General features: G+C 45.2%; 1 protein-coding gene across 1 annotated transcript; it reads right to left on the reverse strand.

Annotated features, from left to right (window-relative positions):
* Window positions 1-10,585: 10,585 nt before the first annotated feature.
* On the reverse strand, window positions 10,586-15,018 carry ZNF774 (zinc finger protein 774). Its single transcript, XM_036931906.2, is given in 5 exon segments — window positions 10,586-12,015; window positions 12,482-12,559; window positions 12,562-12,587; window positions 13,055-13,177; window positions 14,868-15,018. Coding segments are annotated over 4 exon segments (1,452 nt in total). The 5' UTR covers window positions 13,162-13,177; window positions 14,868-15,018; the 3' UTR covers window positions 10,586-10,774.
* Window positions 15,019-18,082: the final 3,064 nt, after the last annotated feature.

Below are 18,082 nucleotides of genomic sequence, written 5' to 3' on the forward strand. Positions count from 1 at the left end.
TGATGCTTCCAGAAGCCCCAGTGGCACCTCTCTGGACAGGGGCCCCGGCCTTGCAGAGGCTGTGCCCTCCTCTTTCCTCAGGTACCAGGGTCGTTGGCTGGGAATGGAGGGCCGCTCTTGGTGAGAGAGGTCATAAATATTCTCTTCCTTTGTCAGTCCTCATTCTCTTTGTGACTGAATTCAGGTGGCAGAATGCTCACATCCTCTGTGGAATGCCACTTTCCCGTGGGCTCCTCCAGAAGTGTAATGTGGAACACACACACACCCCCGGGCCTCTCATGAGAGTCAGGTCGATTGGTGATATTTCTACCACCACTTGTATTGCCAGAATGGGGTATGTAGGATACTGCAAGACTCCAAAGGTATGTAAAGACAAAAAAGATAGAAATAGGAGAGGCACACATGTATGCAGCCCTGTTCCTCCCTAAGACACCAGTCAGTTAACCAGACTCACGTCCAGTCTGGTAGGAAAGTGGCCAAGTTCTGACCACCTCCTCACAGTACAGAGATGGGTTCTGCAATCCATAAGCACAATCACGTTGTTCAGTTTGGTGGAATCTTTGGCAACACCCACATATATCCGTGTCTTAGATATATGGCAGAATTCACATGAAAAGCTTAAACAAAGCTTAATTCCAACATCATGCTTGTATTCATCTACTCATTCATACACCAACTGCCCTAAATGACACCTCCTCCAGGGAGCCTTCCTTGATTCTCAGGGTAACCCTTCTCTGGCTCCCATATTCTTCTTCATATTGAAACTATGTGTCTATACATCTTTGTCCCCCAGCTACTTTGTGTGCTTCTTGAGAAAATTGTCATGTGTAAGCTATATCCCAGCACCTTGGATTAGGCCTGGATGTAATAGGTGCGTAATGAGTGTTTACTGAATTAAACTGAATAAATTGGAGAAACATAATGTGGGGTTGGGCATGTATTCACATAATCTGTCCGTGATATGCCTCTGGCTCAGAAGAGGTAGGACAGGCTTTGCTGGGGCTTAGACTTCAGGCTAAGGTGCTGAACTTCAATGCTTCAGGTTTCCTTCACTCAACCCAAGTCACCTGAATAAGACATGTACATACTCTTGGTCAATAAATGGTAGATTCAGAGCAAAATCCCTGCTCAATAATAATAGCAGCCTTTGGCTTCAGGCTCCCTAGATTGTCCCTGAAATAATCTGATGGGCAACTGAAATATGTGAGATCAACATGCCATCCTGGCTGCTGGGAGAGAATCCAAACATTTGTGGGCTGGGACCCCACTGTGGATAAGGAATCTGGATAAGGGCTGTAAGGCAGGGTCATACCAGGAGAGGAGGCAGGAAAGGAAAGCCGAGGCCAGCGCCCATGTAAGTGTCTTAAGTTCAACAATAGGGAGATTCAACTCTCTCCTATAGACAATAGGAAACTAAGATTTTCTAAGCAGGGGAGGAACATAATTTGTTTAAACAAAGATTTATGAAATGTTTATTTTGCACAAGGTATTAACAAGGGCATCAAGTTTATTTAAGCATGGTCTCTGCCCTTCAGACAAGTACACAAATGACTGTGCAAGATGAAATAAAAAAATAAGTGAAACCTAAGGTGTAAAGAGGTTTTAGAGAGCCAAAGGAGATCCTATTGCTTGATGGAGGAGGTCTAGAAATATTTCATAGAGAGGAAGTGTTTTTAAGAGGTCTTTAAGAATGGGTACTTTATGAATTTACATAGAATTCACTGAGGAGGCAACATGATCAATAAACTTGTAAAAATTCAACTTTCCTACCAATCAGGTTGATGCATAGTACCTCAATGAGTTGTCATTTCACACCCATCAGACTGAAGAATTTAAAAGTCTGACAAAACTAAGTGTTGACAAACAGGAGTAGTGAAGAGAATATTTATACACTACTGGTGGGAATGGAAATTAGTACAGCCACTTTGGAGAATAATTTGGCAACATCTAGGTAAAGATTCACTTACCCTATGCCCTCAGAATTCCACTCCTAGGTATAAATACCCAGAGAAAACTCCTACTCGTGTACACAAAGAGACATACCAAAATGTTCATTGCCAGAATGAACATTTCTGTGACAGCAAAACCCAGAAACTACCTAAATGTCTATCATCAGGAAAACAGATAAATTGCAGTATGATCGTACACTGAGTTTGAAAGCAAGGAAATGAATGAAGTGCAATTACATGTACCAACATGGATGATCCTCAGGAACATGATATTGTTAAGTATAGGATACTCACCTTGATACCCATATACATTCAAAACAAGTTTATGCAAACCAATATTATACACTGCTTAGGGATTCATATCAATGTCTCTATGTAAATATATATACAAAGAGAAAGAGAAAGCATAAATAAATGTAAGGGCATAGGAGTGTCTTTGAGACTCAGTTTCCAATGTAGTGGGGGAAAGGGGGGGTGGGGGAGGGCTTCCCCAGCACCAACAAGCAAGTAATTCTCAGCAGGGTGTCCCCAGAATTCAACTCTGTTCTGACACTATCTACCCAGAAATAGCATCATATTCCCCAAGTTAAGGGTTCTGTCCTACAAAACTACCCCTCCCCAGCCCCTCCGCAGATGCTGGTTGCAGGCCCAGGCTGTTACCTCTGCTTCTGACAGATGAGTTATAAATCGGAGGTTCCCAGATCCTATTCCTCCATTTTGATTAATTTGCTAGAGTGGCTCCAGAACTCAGAGAAACAGTTTACTTACTAGGTTACCGGTTTATTACAAAAGGATGTAACTCAGGAACAGCCTGGTGGAAGGGATGCCCAGGGCAGAGCATGGAGAAAGGGCACAGAGCTTCCGTGTGCTCCCCATGGGCACCGCTCTCCCAGGCTCCAGAAGTTCACCAGACAGGAGCTCTCTGAACTCCGTCCACTGGGTGTTTATGGAGGCTTCATTACACAGGCATGACTGATCAAATCACTGGGGGTGGGACTGAAAACTCCCACCTTCTCATCACATGGTCGGCTCCCCATTCCAGGTCCTTCCAGAAGTCACTCACTTCAGAGAGCAGAAGACACCTTTATCACTCTCACTCACACTTAGGAAATCCCGAGGGTTTAGGAACTCTGTGCCTGAAATGGTGACAAAAACCAAATATGTATTTCTTATTACCAATCACAATAACACAGACTGAGAAATACCAAAATCAGGATTGTGGAATATGGGTTGAAGACAGGACTGTACCTGGGGAGGAGTTCACAGGCAACTTTAAATGTGTAGGTAAAATTTTATTTAAGCTGTGTGGCAGGTACATGATTATTTTTTTGCCCTACCCTGTATACCTTTTATATATCCTACATATTGAATTAAAAAAAATAGAGTGGATGCTTGTTTGTTAAGAAGAATTGAGGCAGGAAGCCATTCTAGAGAGAAGAAACTGTACTGGGGAGGGCAGGCTGTGTTCAGGGAACAAAGTGTCATCATCAAGCTTGGCAGAGTGAAGGGTCTCTTACGTCAGAAATGCAGCAACTTGCATTTATATAACATCCTGCACCCTATAAATCACATTCACATATACCAGCTCATTTCGTTATCAACTTGAGAGACAAGTATTCCTATTTTATAGATGAGGACACAGGCTTAGAAAGGTTGAGTAATATTTTGTGACTATTTTGTTAGAAGAAACTTTAAAAGGATATACAGTATTTCTGTAACATCTTTCTATGTTGATAGATAGTAACAGCACTAGAGGGGATGAGGATTTAATAATATGGGTAACTGTTGAATCCCTGTGTTGTATATATGAAACCAATGCAAGACTATAGATCAATGATACTTCAATTTAAAAAAAGGATGTACAATAAATAGGGGTGGTTATCTCTGGAAGGTGGGATAACAGGTGATTTTTACCTTGCTTGTTTGCTTAATTGTATTTTCTGATATTTCTAAAATAAACATGTATAACTTATGAAGTAAAAAAATAACAAAGCAGGGAAAAAGGAGGGAAAGGAACAGGCAAAGAGTGACTTCCTCAAAGCTGAATAGGCAAGTATTCTGATCCTACACTCTCAGTACACAAATGACAGACAACAGAAGAACTACAAGAAAGAAGCTAACATAAGAAAAATGTTCAACTTCATTGGTAATCAAAGAAATGCAAATTAAAATAATATGTAAGAATCATGTCTATTAAATTTGCAAAACTTTCTCAAGGGCGAGGGTGTAGTGAACCTGGCAGTCATTTATTGCTGATAGCATTATAAATTGGTACAATTTGCTCAGTGAACGATTTGGCAGCAAGTAACAAGAGCTGTAAAAATGTTCACTCCCGGTGGAAATCATCTAAAATGTGGAAACTTTTTTTTTTTTTCTGGGGGAAAAAAAAAGATGATCATGAGAGCATTTTTAATATAGCTGTGCATCCTGCATCCAAATAGGCATCTGTGTTTGGCTATTTACAGAAGGGCAGGCCTTTAAGCCACTGGAAGTTTTTTGGCACAGTTTACATAAGGGAGGGTTCTTTTTCTGGTTGAAAGAAAAATGAAAAAGTATGAGTGTGAGATTGAGAAAGAATGGAGGGAACTGGCTGGTGTGTGTTCAGGCCCGGGTACTTGGACCACCTTTTTCTTTTCTTAATGTAACTCAACTTTACGAAGTTTAAATGGAAAGCTCCCTAGAAGAGTGTTCTGTTTCCTATTTGTTTTTTAGGGGTTTTTTTCTTGTGAAATATTTGCAAATAAAAAGTATGTAAATAATCCATATGAACATAAAGAATTATAATAAAAAGGAAACCTGAGTGCCCAGCACCTAGTTTAAGAAATAGAAACTTACCATTTTTCTTCCTCATTCCAGTTAACATCCGCCCTGAATTTCATTGCAGTTTATGTGTATGTCCCTATTGCTCAAGCAATATTTTGTTCAGTTTTGCCTGTTTTTATCTTTATTACTTTTTAAGCCTTATGATATATATTATTCTTATTTTTTGTGCTTGACATTGAGTTTTGGAGGCTTATCAGCATAAACTGAAGCTTGTTCAGTTTCCCTGATGTACAGTATTCTGCTGTGTGAATTTACCAGATTGGTGGGAGGTGGGCCACTAAATCTGCACTTTGAACAACTACCCCATGCAAGACTTTCAGATCGAATGCGGGGGATCCTTGCCCCACACTTTGAGAAATACTCTTGGAGTATGAGTCTAAGCTCTTACTTTTCAGTCTCCCAACTCTGTACCTTTGCCTTTTAATTTCAGTTAAACCGCTTGTCTCCCCTTTCCGAAAAATATTTTCCCATTTTTCTTCAACTAGATAATTTGTATTCATTAAACTACAAATGCCTCCAAGGTGGAGTTTATCATCATCATCATCATCACTGACATTTGTGGAGCAGATAAAATGTGCTAGGGAGTGGACAAAGAATTTTCTGTGTGTCACCTGATTAATCCTCACCCTACCCTATGAAGAAGGTAGTAGGATTATTCTAACTTTACAGATACGGAAATAAGGGTCAGAGAGCATAAGTAATTGGGCCAAAGCCCTTCAGATCTTAAATGTGGACCTCTTTCACTATCCCATTTATCTTTGTACCTCTGGGGTCCAGTGCAGGACTCAGTGTGGAGTAAGCACTCAATACATGTTCACTGGGCTGAACTGAAGGGGAAAGTCAAGGAAACCAGAAGGAAAGCCATCCCTAAGCTATCCCTTTTGCAGGGGATGGCAGTGGGGGTGGAAAAAAGGAGCTAGAAACAAAACTTGGCATGCGAGGCTCTTACAGAGCTGAAATCTGGGAGTGAGATTGGGGGAGGGAAGGAGGAAGACATGGCATTTCCATTTTTCTACTTTGGGCACTTCTGTATTTTTTGGAAATTTTTACAGAAAGCACATGCTGCTTTTATATTTAAAAGAGAGAGAGACCATGCAGAGGCAGAGGCTACGTGACTTGGCACCAGCAAAATATGGGAAGCAAAGGAAAAAGAGAAATCTAAGCCAGAGGCATGCTAAGGGTGGGAAGCCCTATTAAAAAAGCCCAGACATGAACCCTGAGAATAACCACGTGCTAGTGGAAGTTCGACAAAAAGGAAAAAGAATGAATCTGACAGTGGGGTCTAGACGGAATAATTTTGAACTAGAGAAGTTTAATGGTCTTGCCTTTCTGTTCCGGTATCTCCCAGTACTTGCCACGGTGCTTGGTGATGACAGTCACTTATTGGAGACTCCGCGTGGGTCAGGCACTGTGCTAAGCCCTTTACTTCATGGATTGTCTCAAAGCCTTGTTTTTCTTTCTGTAACGTGACTTACATATGGCTGCCAAATCAAACTTGCTCAAGTGCTGATCATGCCTCTCCTCTACTGGAAAACCATTAGTGACACCCCATTCCTCAGAGAATGATATCCAAACCCCTCAGTTTGGCAACTGAGAACCCTCTTGGTGTGACTCTCACTTACCTGTCCAGCTTCATCTCAGTGTTGCTTTTCCAGCACAATGAGTTCCTTGCCTGTGAGGGTGCATCCATTAATCCAGCCAGTGAATATAACTGAGCACCTACTACATTCCAGGCACTGGAATAGATGCTGGTGATAGAATGGTAAACAAGAGAAATGACTCCTTCCTATCAAAACAAGTAGGTAAACAAGAAAATGTCAGACAGGTGTAAGGACTTTGATGCAAATAAAAGGATAATGTGACAGAGCATGACTTGGGGGAGAACAAATTTAGATTTCAGGAAAAGTCTCTGCAAGAAGGTGAGTTTTATTTTAGGCTGAAACCTGGTTGACAAATAGGAACCTAAACAAAGATCTGGGCAAGGAACATTCTGGGTAGAGGGAACAGTTAGTACCAAGACTTTAAGGTGCACACAATATTGGTAAGATCAGGGACAGAGAGAACAAACGTGGGCTGAAGCACAGGGAGAGGTGAGGTGCTGCCAGAAGCTGGGGAAGGGAGCTGAGCCAAGGGGGGCCTTGTGGGCCTGGTTAAAGATTTGGGTCTTTATCCTTAAAGCCATGGGAGTTGTGGTTTTTAACAGATAGGTGATGTGATTAGATTTAGGACTTTGAAGGAACACTCTGGCTTCTATGAGAAGAAATTAGAGCAAAAAATAAAATCTGAGAGATCAGTTAGGAGGCTACGATGGAATTCAGACAAGAGCTGGATGTTTGGGATTGGAGAGTGACAGTGGACATGGAGAGGTGTGATAGTAATCTGGGAGGTAAAATCGATAGAGCTCGGTGAGGATGTAGATTTTGAAGTCAGGGAGAGAGGAGGTGGAAGGCAGTGCAAGAAGCTAATGGCCTAGTCACAGGGTAGAAACAAAGGAAGAATATGGAAAGTCAGTTACGTTAACCCTCACCAACAGCATGTAAGCATTCCTGCTCATGGGCATGGGGTGGAGTGACAGAGCCACAAAGCTAGTCACACATGCCCCTCAAATGCTCACCTCTTACAAGATAGACACTTCTGTAGATGTACAATATGAAAAAGAGGGTGATAGAAAAAGACTCAAAAGGGGGTGGGGGTAAAAAAGACTCAATATAATTGACAAGCCAAGGACCTGTGTCTGTTAAATACTGTTAGGAAGTAGTGATAGGATAGGCTGGAGGCCAGGAAGGTCTTCAACTAGGAGGTAGTGTGTTGACTGCTGGCAGCTTAAGGTTCTGCCTTTCTTCCAAGATATGGGGAGGGCTGAGGAGTGGGAGATGGAGAGGGACCCAGGCTAAAGACTACCTGCTTTTATCTTTCCAGAATGAAGGTAGAAGAGCCAGCTGTCATGTGGAAGAGTCAGCTCACATCAGACAGTACTGGGTTCTAAGGGAGCTGAGGTTTGTAAAGTTTTAGAACCAGAAGGGATCTTTTCCTGATTTAACAGTAGACTGAAGCCTAGAATGATCAACTGATGTGTCTGAGGACAGCTGGCTAGTAAACAACTGCACCCAAACTAGATTCTGGGTCTTCTGACCCCTGGTTCTGACCTGCTTCCACATCCTGCCTCCTAACTCTAGGGCCAGTCAGACAATGAGCACATCCGCATTCCTAGCAGGGTTTAGGGCTATGCCTGCCTGTGCTGTTAATGTACCTTTTGTGTCCCTCTATGTCCTCTAACGGGCTCCCTCTTGTGGGACACCCTCCAGGACATCTTACATTAATCCAGTGGAAAATTCTCAGAAGGTCACGTCTAAGGGTTATCATATTCAGTTCTGTACTTTCTCATTCTGCACCCCACCCCTAAACAAAACACTTCTACTCCCAGAGAGATGGTACCCCTGGAATTCACACAAATTACCCCTTACCTCTGCCAGCCAGGCTTTTCCCTTACCTGTTGTTCTCATTTTTACAAATCATTGCTGTTGTTTAACGTATTGATCATATTTGACTTAGAACAATACTTAGGTAGATAAAATAATGTAGTTTACTCTCATAGTACCATAAAAGGGATGTAAAATCATTCTTTGCTAATAGGGATGTTGTTTCCTTTCCTGTTTCAGGCCACGATAGTATTGGAAAATAGTAATTGCACATTAGAGAGTCCATCCCTGACTAAAGAATCACTGGAGTATTTATTGAGCTCTTAGCACACTACTTTAGGCAGAATCTAGACAAATTGGAGGGGAGTGGGGCAGAAGATTAACAACAAAGTACTTTAGAAAAGTTATTATGAGATTTATGCATTTGTAAATGCCCTCTCAGAACCCAGTCTCTCACTGGAATGGGCTTGGAAATCTAGGGCACGGAGGCTGAAATTTACATAGTGGTATTAAAAACTGAAGGAATTCTAATCAAACAGCTACTGTGCTGTTTTTATATAAACTGTACCTCAGGGAAACTAATGAGTTGATAAAGGGGATTTCTCTCTGTAGAAGTCTTCCAGCTAATAAATGAAGAAGGAACGATAGAAATAAAATATCGCCATTTGGTAAACTCAAGTGAAACAAGGGCTCCCCAGTGGCTACTCATGTAAGGACTTAATAACATGGGGTACCTCCTGATAGAAGTTCGTAAGATCACTATGGAGTATTCTTGCCCCCCAAAATCTGAATCTGATCATGTTTACAGACCAACTACAGTATGTTGCGAAAGCAGGGGATAGAGGAGCATGTTTAAGGACCAACAGCAACATACAGAGCTATAGGAGACATTACAGGTCGCCCAGCTTTCTTCAACAAATAAGTTACAAGAAAAGGAGAGAGAAGGGGGAGACTTTAGAGCAAGATTTATAAGGAATGTTACCAACCAATGGAATGTAGAGATCTTATTTGGATTTTGATTCAAAGAAACTAAAAAACAAAAACAAAAATATAAGGAAATGCGAATGTTGACTGGAATATCTGATGATACTAGAAAATCATTGTTAATTTTTTCAGGAGTAATAGCCCTGTGGCTATCTAGTAAAAGAGACACCATGTAAAGCAGTGGTTCTCCAACTTGAGTGTGTGTCCCAGTCACCCAGCGAGCTTATCAACATGCAGGCGCGTCTCAGAGTCACTAACAAATCCCAGAGCTAGTCTGCTCCATATTGTTCAGGAGACCTGCAGCCAAATTCTGGCTCTTCTGTAAACTAGGTGACCCACAAGTCATTTAGCATTTTCAGGCCTTACATTTTCAACAGGTAAAAAAAGAAGTCTGTCATTATGAAAGAAAATGGGACACCTGGAGAACTATTAGCTGGAATTCCTTGGAAAAAAAGACCTTAGCAATGATACTGTAATGTTAAACTTTCTAGGTATTACACTGTGTAGTTTAACAACAAAGTGCTTGTGTGTGTGTGTGTGTGATGTGCACAATTGTGAGGTGGCTAAGGCAGAGGCTGAGAGAAGGTGAAAGTCCGGCCAAATTAAGTCAGGCCAGGACTTGAACACCTCCCCTTCACATGAAGTCAGTGTTCTTCCTGACACACTGCCTTCCCTCAGTTTATTTCAATCAAATGCAGGAATACACTAGTGTATGAAACGAATTGCCCCAGAAGGGTGAGAGAGTTGCATCGACTTAGAATCAAAGGGCCAGGGACCCAACAAATTAGAATATAAGAGTTGTTTCTTTCAGTTAAATGCCAGGAAGGTCCCTTGTAATCTTACTTAACATTCTCAGCCCCTTTGCTCCCAGTTTTTCAGTCCTCTTCCAGGTCCCTCTGGCTGATTTATCACAGGATGTTTCCTTTGCCTTGGATGGCAGCAAACCCGTAGTGGGAGTACCTCAGACGCTGCTGTGCAGAGAGCTTCTGAAACTTTTTCAGCCTCTAAATCACAAGACCGCAGAATCCTTTACAGTAATTCTGCCTTGTCATGGTAATGAGACATCTGGTGACTGATGCCAGATAGCACTGCTCTGGGGTGCTTCCTGTTTCATGAGATCTGTGTCCCCACCCCACATCCTCTAGCTCCAATCTAATGTCTTGCATGTTCTGGGCCTGTAGGGGTGTACTAATAACTCCCTTATTGAGTGATAAGGCTGATAAAAGCAACTGACCTGGTGCTAAGTGTCTTTTAAGGGTCAGACAGTATATTAAGGGCTTTATATGATCTCAGATATTAACCACTAATAGTGATAATGTGACTGCATTTATCTCACTTCCCTTTCAGTAACCAGGCATCAACCATTAAACTCACATTTCCCTAAGAGTCAGTCAAAAACACTGAAGGAAAGCCTTTTTTGTTCAGCGTGTTATTTGGACACTATAGGTGTATCCTCCCCATTAGAGCGTGGAAACAGAACAGATTGAGGCCCAACTTGAGCTGCTGACACCCACGTTCAGATCATCTCTATTTGAAGACATACTTGAAGACGACAGCCGTGGAAATTTGGAAGGAGCAGCAGAGCCATGAGCCCATTTCCTAGACCAAGTGGGTGTTTTGGTGGCATAAAAGGTGTGCTTTCTGACGGAAGCTCTTGTCACATTTACTACAGTGAAAAGGTTTTTCTCCCGTATGTGTTCTCTGGTGTGTGAGAAAATGGGAACGCTGATTGAAGGTTTTGCCACACTCGGGACAGCAATAAGGTCTGTCCCCTAAGTGGATTCGTTGATGGGTAATGAAATGGGAGCTCTGGTTGAAGCTCTTCCCACATTCACCACATTTATAGGGTCTTTCTCCCGTGTGGATCCGTTGGTGCTTAATAAGGGCCGAGCTGTCGGCGAATCCTTTCCCACAGCTGTCACACTTAAAAGGCCTCTCCCCTGTGTGTGTCCTCTGGTGCGTGACCAGATGTGAGCTCTGACTGAAAGTTTTGTGGCAGTAAGGACAACTGTAAGGCCTTTCTCCTGAGTGAGTACTCATGTGAGCTACAAAATGAGAACTATCTCGAAAGCCCTTCCCACACTCCGGGCAGGCAAAGGGCCGCTCTCCCGTGTGGGTTCGCTGGTGCTTCATCAGATCCGAGCTCTGGCTGAAGCTCTCCCCACAGTCGTTACACCCGTAAGGTTTCACTCCCGTATGGGTCCTCTGATGGGTGATGAGATTTGAGCTTCGACTAAAGCTTTTATGGCATTCGAGGCACGTGTAGGGCTTCTCTCCCGTGTGGGTTCTCTGGTGCATTATGAGGTGTGGCTTCCGCCCGAAAGTCTTCCCACACTCTGGGCACCTATAGGGTCTCTCACCTGTGTGGGTTCTCTGGTGTTTAATGAGGGTCGAGCTGTCACTGAATTTTTTCTCACACCCACTGCACTGGTAGGGTTTCTCTCCTGTGTGTGTTCTGCGATGGGTGACGAGGTCTGAACTCTGTTTGAAGCCTTTCCCACACTCGAAGCATTTATACGGCCTCTCACCAGTGTGGGTTCTTAGGTGTCTTATGAGATAGGAGCTCTGGTTAAAGCTTCTCCCACATTCTGCACACACAGGCTTCTTTCTTACATATCCATCCAGGAGCTTGTTTAAATGCTGCTCCTGTGAAAAGGGCTTCTGTTGGCCCTCTCCTGGAAGGGTTCCACATTGCCCTTTGAATTCAAAGTTTCTCTCCCAGTTTCCTCCCCAACTAGGAGTATGAGAAACATCTTCATTGGCCCTTTCTGAGGATACTGCGCACTGTCCTGCTGCTTTAGAAATGGCCTGGTTGAGTTTTGCCACCTGATTTTCAAAGTCTGAAAAATGAACAGAAATGACAGAGAATAAAGTTCTCAGTTATCAGGAAACACATCAGAAAGCAGCAAGAAAGATTAAAATTAGTGTTTTTGCAACAGACTACACTTAATTAGATTACTCTGTTTTCCCTTCATGCAAAAGTTTACTGAAGTTCATTGAAAACACATGGATTCCTAAACTTTTTTTAAGATGGCCAGATGAATTTTGAGGTGACCTCAACATCCCTCAAGAATACATGCCGTATTGTCAAAATCGGTCAACTACTTTCAAAGATGATATAGTCTAGACAAAAGTGAAATGCTTATTTAAAATGAAGACTTAATGTGGTCAACTACTGACTGCCCAAGGAATCAAGTTTAAATTTCTAATAGTAAGAACAAAAGTCAAAGGCAGCATTCAGAATTCTTCACCTAAGCAAAGGCTGAAATGCTGGATTTCCCCCTCCAGACAACATTCCCACCTCACCTGTGTGATCTGCCCTTAGGACCTTCCTTGCCTCCAAACTGTGGAGTGGCAGGACCCATGGCTCCTCTTCCTGCCCCAGCCGGAGGTTACACTTGGTTTGGAAATCCTATCCGGGAAGATAAACACAGGAGGTTATTCAGCCAATCACACAGGCCTGACCAATAGGCGAGCCCTCCTCCTTCCCAGGCTGAGAACACACAGGGCAACTGTCATGGAAATCTGGTCTTGCTAGAAAGGTTGCCATGATGGAGTGATCAAACACTCTCTCCAAGAGGCTGAGAAAAAGCCCTTTTCTTTCCATTAAAAACAACAACAGATATGGGTGATAGAAACTCTACAGTAAGCGTAATATTTCATCTCTGAAGACACAAGCCCACATCCATGTGGAGAGTGCATTTTGTCAGAAACAATGCTGCCATGACCTCACCCTTAGAAAGAATCAAGGAAGTTAATTATAATGTTGGGCTTTAAAATTTTCCCAGAAGGGCAACAGTCAACATAGTCATGAGAAAAAGACAAACACTTGTAAGGGGAAAAAAAGGCAGGAGGTGGGGGCGCAAAGGACATCCTTACCCTTTGAGAGCCCATTCTGCTAACTGTGCTGGGTGGTATCCCTGAAGAGGATTCTCTAAGCAGCGTCCAGGTAACCCACTCTTCCCGCAAGTCCCCAGCCACATCATTGAGGGTCATCAATTGCTAAAGCAAGAGACTGGGCATGCATCAAGAGCTTTCTGGATATTCCCACCATTGTCTCAAAACCAAAAGAGAGCCACCATGGCCCCAGCACACCCAAACTAGGCCCCCCACAACCCCCACTAGAATAGCCCTGAGGTAAATTCTGTCAACCACAGAAGGGTTGCTTTTCTTATTCTGGTTTTGCATAATCCTTCCCTTGACCAACTTTCATATCACTAAGCAAGGCCTGGACCTCCCTCTCTACAGAACTCTCAGTCTTTGGATATATTAACTTTTTGAGGAACAAACTGTCCATGACGGACAAGGCAAACAAAGGAGACTGCGCAGGTATAACGCCATTTCTGGAAAGCTTGGGATTCGCTCCAGCGACACTTTCCTCAGCAAGCTAGGAAACTGTGGACTTAGTTATACTCATGTTAGTTATGAGAACAGCGGCCTTGTCCTGGCTTATAGATTTGGTGTCAACTGCAAGGAACAGACTATGCAGAACCCCAAAGGGAACTGCCCTGGGTACAATTCTATTTCAAGGCTTAATGGAGTCAGAAATGAGACTTAACAAGACATGGATAAACACAACAACAAAAAGACATGGATAAGCTGTCAAATTAAGTGGAATTCAGTGGAGTTAAAACAAAACCTTTGGGGGCTGAAAACATACTAATAAAACTGACACATAAATAAAATGATGAAAAAATTATTGGTACCGAATGGATCAGTACTGTATTCAGTAATATGCTGTAAGGCATTAGAAGTCACAAAGAAATAAAAGAGCATGTCCTGTCCTCTCGTGTCCCCATCTAAAGAGTTTCTAATAGGAACAAGCACAACAGGTCACCAGTGAACCTGTTACAAAAAATTCTGCATTTCCGTGGAGGGTAGACGAGGTTGGGGTGAGGAAGTTTTACTCTTTTCACACCATTCGTCTCACCAGGCAAAGCACCTGGCTATCCTAGAACATACACACAAACACTTTTCGTGGGAACATTTTTGCATTTACAAACACTGCTATTGGTCATTTGTAAAGTACTAAGATTTTAAGGCCCTAAAAACCGTATAAATACATTTCATCTCTCTGGTTTAAAACCTTAACGAATTAGATTAATGTCATTAGGACGTGCAAATCGAAATGAATTTCGAGCATGAATCTGATTTCTCCATCCATTACAAAACCCGACCGCAGGGCCCCTCGAGGGCAAGAGGCGCTGGGACGGAAGGGGCCGGGGGTCACTGCCGCCGCTGCGGAAACCTTGTTTCCCACCCAGTCTCCGGCCCTCGCACGGGTGACCCCAAAGGCCCTGGGGCTCTGCGGTGCGGTGACGAAGGGCCATTGCGAGAAGCACCAGCTGGTTCAACTGGGTTTATTAATAGAACGCGACCGCTCGGTGGGCCCGCCTCGCATTCTCCTCGCTCGCGGTGCCCCAGGCCCCGAAGAGGGGGCGGCGGTCGGAGGGTCACAGGCTGAAGCCCGGGCGCCGCCGCCGAGGAGCCAGGAAATGAACTGACAGGATGAGTGCCCCGCCGGCTGCGGACAGCACCGCGGCTGCCTCTCCCCGCTCCGCAGCAGGGTCCGCGGGCTCCGCAGCCGGGCGCGGGGCCGCCGCAGGGACGACCTCGGGCGGCGGGCGCGCCCCTTCCACGCCCCTCGGCGGCCGCCGGCTGCCGCCGCAGGCTCCTTCCCCGGATCACTCACCGCCCCAGGGCCCGGCCGGGGAAGGAGCAGGAAGTGAGCGTCCACCACCGCCGGGCCGCCCCGGGCCCTCGCCGCCGAGGCGATCCTCCTGGGGCGCGCCGGGGATTCGTGACAGGGCTGTGAGGACACAGGTGGGACTCGGGACTCGACCGCCAGCGGCCGGGAAATGCCGCCCCTGACCTCTTGTCATTGGTTTCTCAATTTACGTGACACGAAGTCTTCCCGTCCATAGGCTGACCGAGCCTTCAATCACCGCGGAGCCTTCTGGGAAATGCAGTCCTGAGCAAAGCCTCCTCAAGAGACTCAGGGTCGTGGGATGCCCGGCTCCGAGCGGTGACAAGTACTGAACCCAGCTCTCCCGACAGCGGGGACGGCCAGGCGGAGCTGAGAGGGGGCCCCACAGACCGTGCGTCCGGAGGGGATCTGCAGCCGCGAACCCTGGCCTCCCGGCGGAGCAGCCCTGTGCCGCGGGCGGCGCCCCCCGAGCTCCGGCCCGTGGCGCTTGCTGAGCGCGGGGCCGCTCGTGGCCGCAACCTTCCGGCGCGTCCGTCTCCGCCGTGTCCGCCGCCCTCCCCGGCGGCCGGAGCCTGAGTGTGCGCCGCCGGCCCGACCGGGCTTAAAAAACCCGAGCAGAAGCCCCTGGCGCAAACACCCGTGCTGCCCCTTCCCTCGGCACCGCAGTTCCGGGCACATCCCCTCCCCGGGGGTTACACGCCTGCGGATGGCCAGAGACGGCGAGGGCGTCCCTCCCAGGAAACGTGCATCGGCTTCCAGACTGGAAGCTCCTGGGCTTGGGTGAGAACCCGCGTCCACTTTGGGCGGCCCCTACCCAAAAAATAATAGGAGCCTCCCTTACAACCTAGAAAACGCGTGTCCACCCAGTTTGTTGATTCGGTGCAATTTAAAAAGAGAAAAGAAATATATTGTGATGGACTGTAAAAATGCTTACAATTACCAGCCAATGGGCTTATGAGGAAGACCCTTTGATGCTAATTGAACCATCCCTGCAACAAGCATGTCGCGACAAAGACGCGCTGGGAACGTTCTACACTCAAGATCTTCCTGGGCACTGTTACCCACAGGAATACATACAACCCTTGCTTCCGTGAAGCTCACAGTCCAACAGGAAAGATAAACCATAAAAGATACGTAAAAAACAAATAGTATTTTGTCCTTCTTTTATGTACCTAATGTCATCTCACTTATTTTGCTACATAAGTGCAGTCATCTGTAAGATAAAGACACCATTTGGAGGAATTCTGTCCACTATAAATAAATGCCTGGTTTTGCTTAGCAGATACGTTTTTTTTATTAGATGAGAATGAGGAAAATGGAAATCTCCTGGGAACCCAGAACAGCAAGGAACACCCAGGAAACCCTGAGGAGTGCCAGGCCTCACATGATGTCAACAGAGTCTGGGGCATGGAGAATGAAGGCATCTCCAGGCCCTCAGGCGTCTTATGGTGTCCCTCCGTCAGGAAGAGTCCGTGGTCAGCAGCAGGGAGTGCAGGTGAGTGGAGAGCTGCCGAGTCTGGCTGATGGCCGTCCCCTGCCTCTCTTTTTCTGGCTTCAGTTCCTTCTGCTCCTGCCTTGTTTTCTCAACATTTTATTCATGATTATTAGGTGTGTGGGGAGAAAAAGGGACAGAGAAGCTTGGTCTCGTGATAAGAACAGCCAGTAGAGGAAGCAAAGCCATGTACCCCAGGGGGCCACTTGGAGAAGGGCCGTGCTTGTGTCCCAGGCGTGGCAAAGAGAAGGAGACAGAGGAGGGGAGGGAAGCTATGCAAGGACGTCGTGGGGAATGAAAAGAATGATTTTTAGCAGGTGCTGTCACTGAAATTTTTGAGAAGGAGTATATTAGTTATCTATTGCTACGTAACAAATTACCCCTCAGACTTAGTGGCTGAAAACAGCAAACATTTATTGCAGTTTCTGCGGGTCAGGGATCTGGAATGGAACAGCTTAGCTGAGTGTCTCTAACTGAGAGTCTCTCTCTCCAGCTGTTGACTGGGCTGCAGTCATCTGAAGGTTTGACTGGGGCTGGGGATCTGCTTCCAAGCTCTCTCGTGTGGCTGTCTGCTCACCTGCAGGCTTCTCCTCACACTCCAGAGGGAGTGATCTAAAGCAAGGAGAAGCTAACCTAATCTTGGAAGGATATCCCATTCCTTGTGCCATAGCTCCTGGTCACACAGATCAATCCTGGAACAGTGTGGCAGGGGACTGACTACACAAGGACAGGAATACTAGGAGGCAGGGATCTTGTGGGCCCCCTTGGGGACTGGCCACCACAGGTTTAAAGCAGATTTTAGGACATTTTCCTTGTGACATACTCTGTCAAACTCCTGTGACACTTTTTTGTTTTTCCTGTGACACTTTTTAAGGAAACTTATAGTAGAGATGTATATCTATGGGGAGTCAGGGCAGCTGTCACAGTGTACACACCATGACCTAGATGTACACATTAAAAAAAAAAAAGTCTCATGGGTGGGAAGGGAGGGATAAGGGCGGGGAAAAAGAAAGGGGGCATTACAATTAGCATGTATAATGTGTGTGGGGGCATAGGGAGGGCTGTGCAACACAGAGAAGACAAGTAGTGACTCTACAGCATCTTACTACGCTGATGGACAGTGACTGTAATGGGGTTTGTAGGGGGGACTTGGTGATGGGGGGAGCCTAGTAAACATAATGTTCTGCATGTAATTGTAGATTAATGATAATAAAATTTTTTTTAAATGCAAAAAAAAAGTCTCTATAATTGAACCAAGATTCCTTAGAGGATTCTCATTACTGGCAGTTCTTCAGCTTACCAGTTAAAAACAGCACTCTTCTGGGTTGAAAAGTGGCTAATTTGGGGTAAACCATAGTCAATTTAAAGTTCAAACTCCCTGTAAGAGCTGTCTCTCTCCTCCAAAGGTCTCCCCTCTAACTGCTCTTTCCCAAGAAGTTACTGGGGTACAAGGGGAAGCACTGGGGAAAGGGACCCCAGTTCTCCAGCTGCCCTTCTCCACGGGCTCCACTCACTTCCCAAGATCTCTGCGTCTACTCAGCGCATCCCCTCCTGACCCATCCAAGCCTGGGGGCCTGTTCTCTCTGATGCCTGCCCAGGCTAAGCAAGGATGCTGGGTCCATTTATTTTAATGGTTCAAAAAAGAAATAGGCTGAAATTTCCTTTATTTCAGCTTCCCTTTCGACCTCTCTGGGGTTCTCACCATCCC

Source organism: Manis pentadactyla, chromosome 18, assembly GCF_030020395.1.
Source record: "Manis pentadactyla isolate mManPen7 chromosome 18, mManPen7.hap1, whole genome shotgun sequence".
Lineage (NCBI taxonomy): Eukaryota > Metazoa > Chordata > Mammalia > Pholidota > Manidae > Manis > Manis pentadactyla.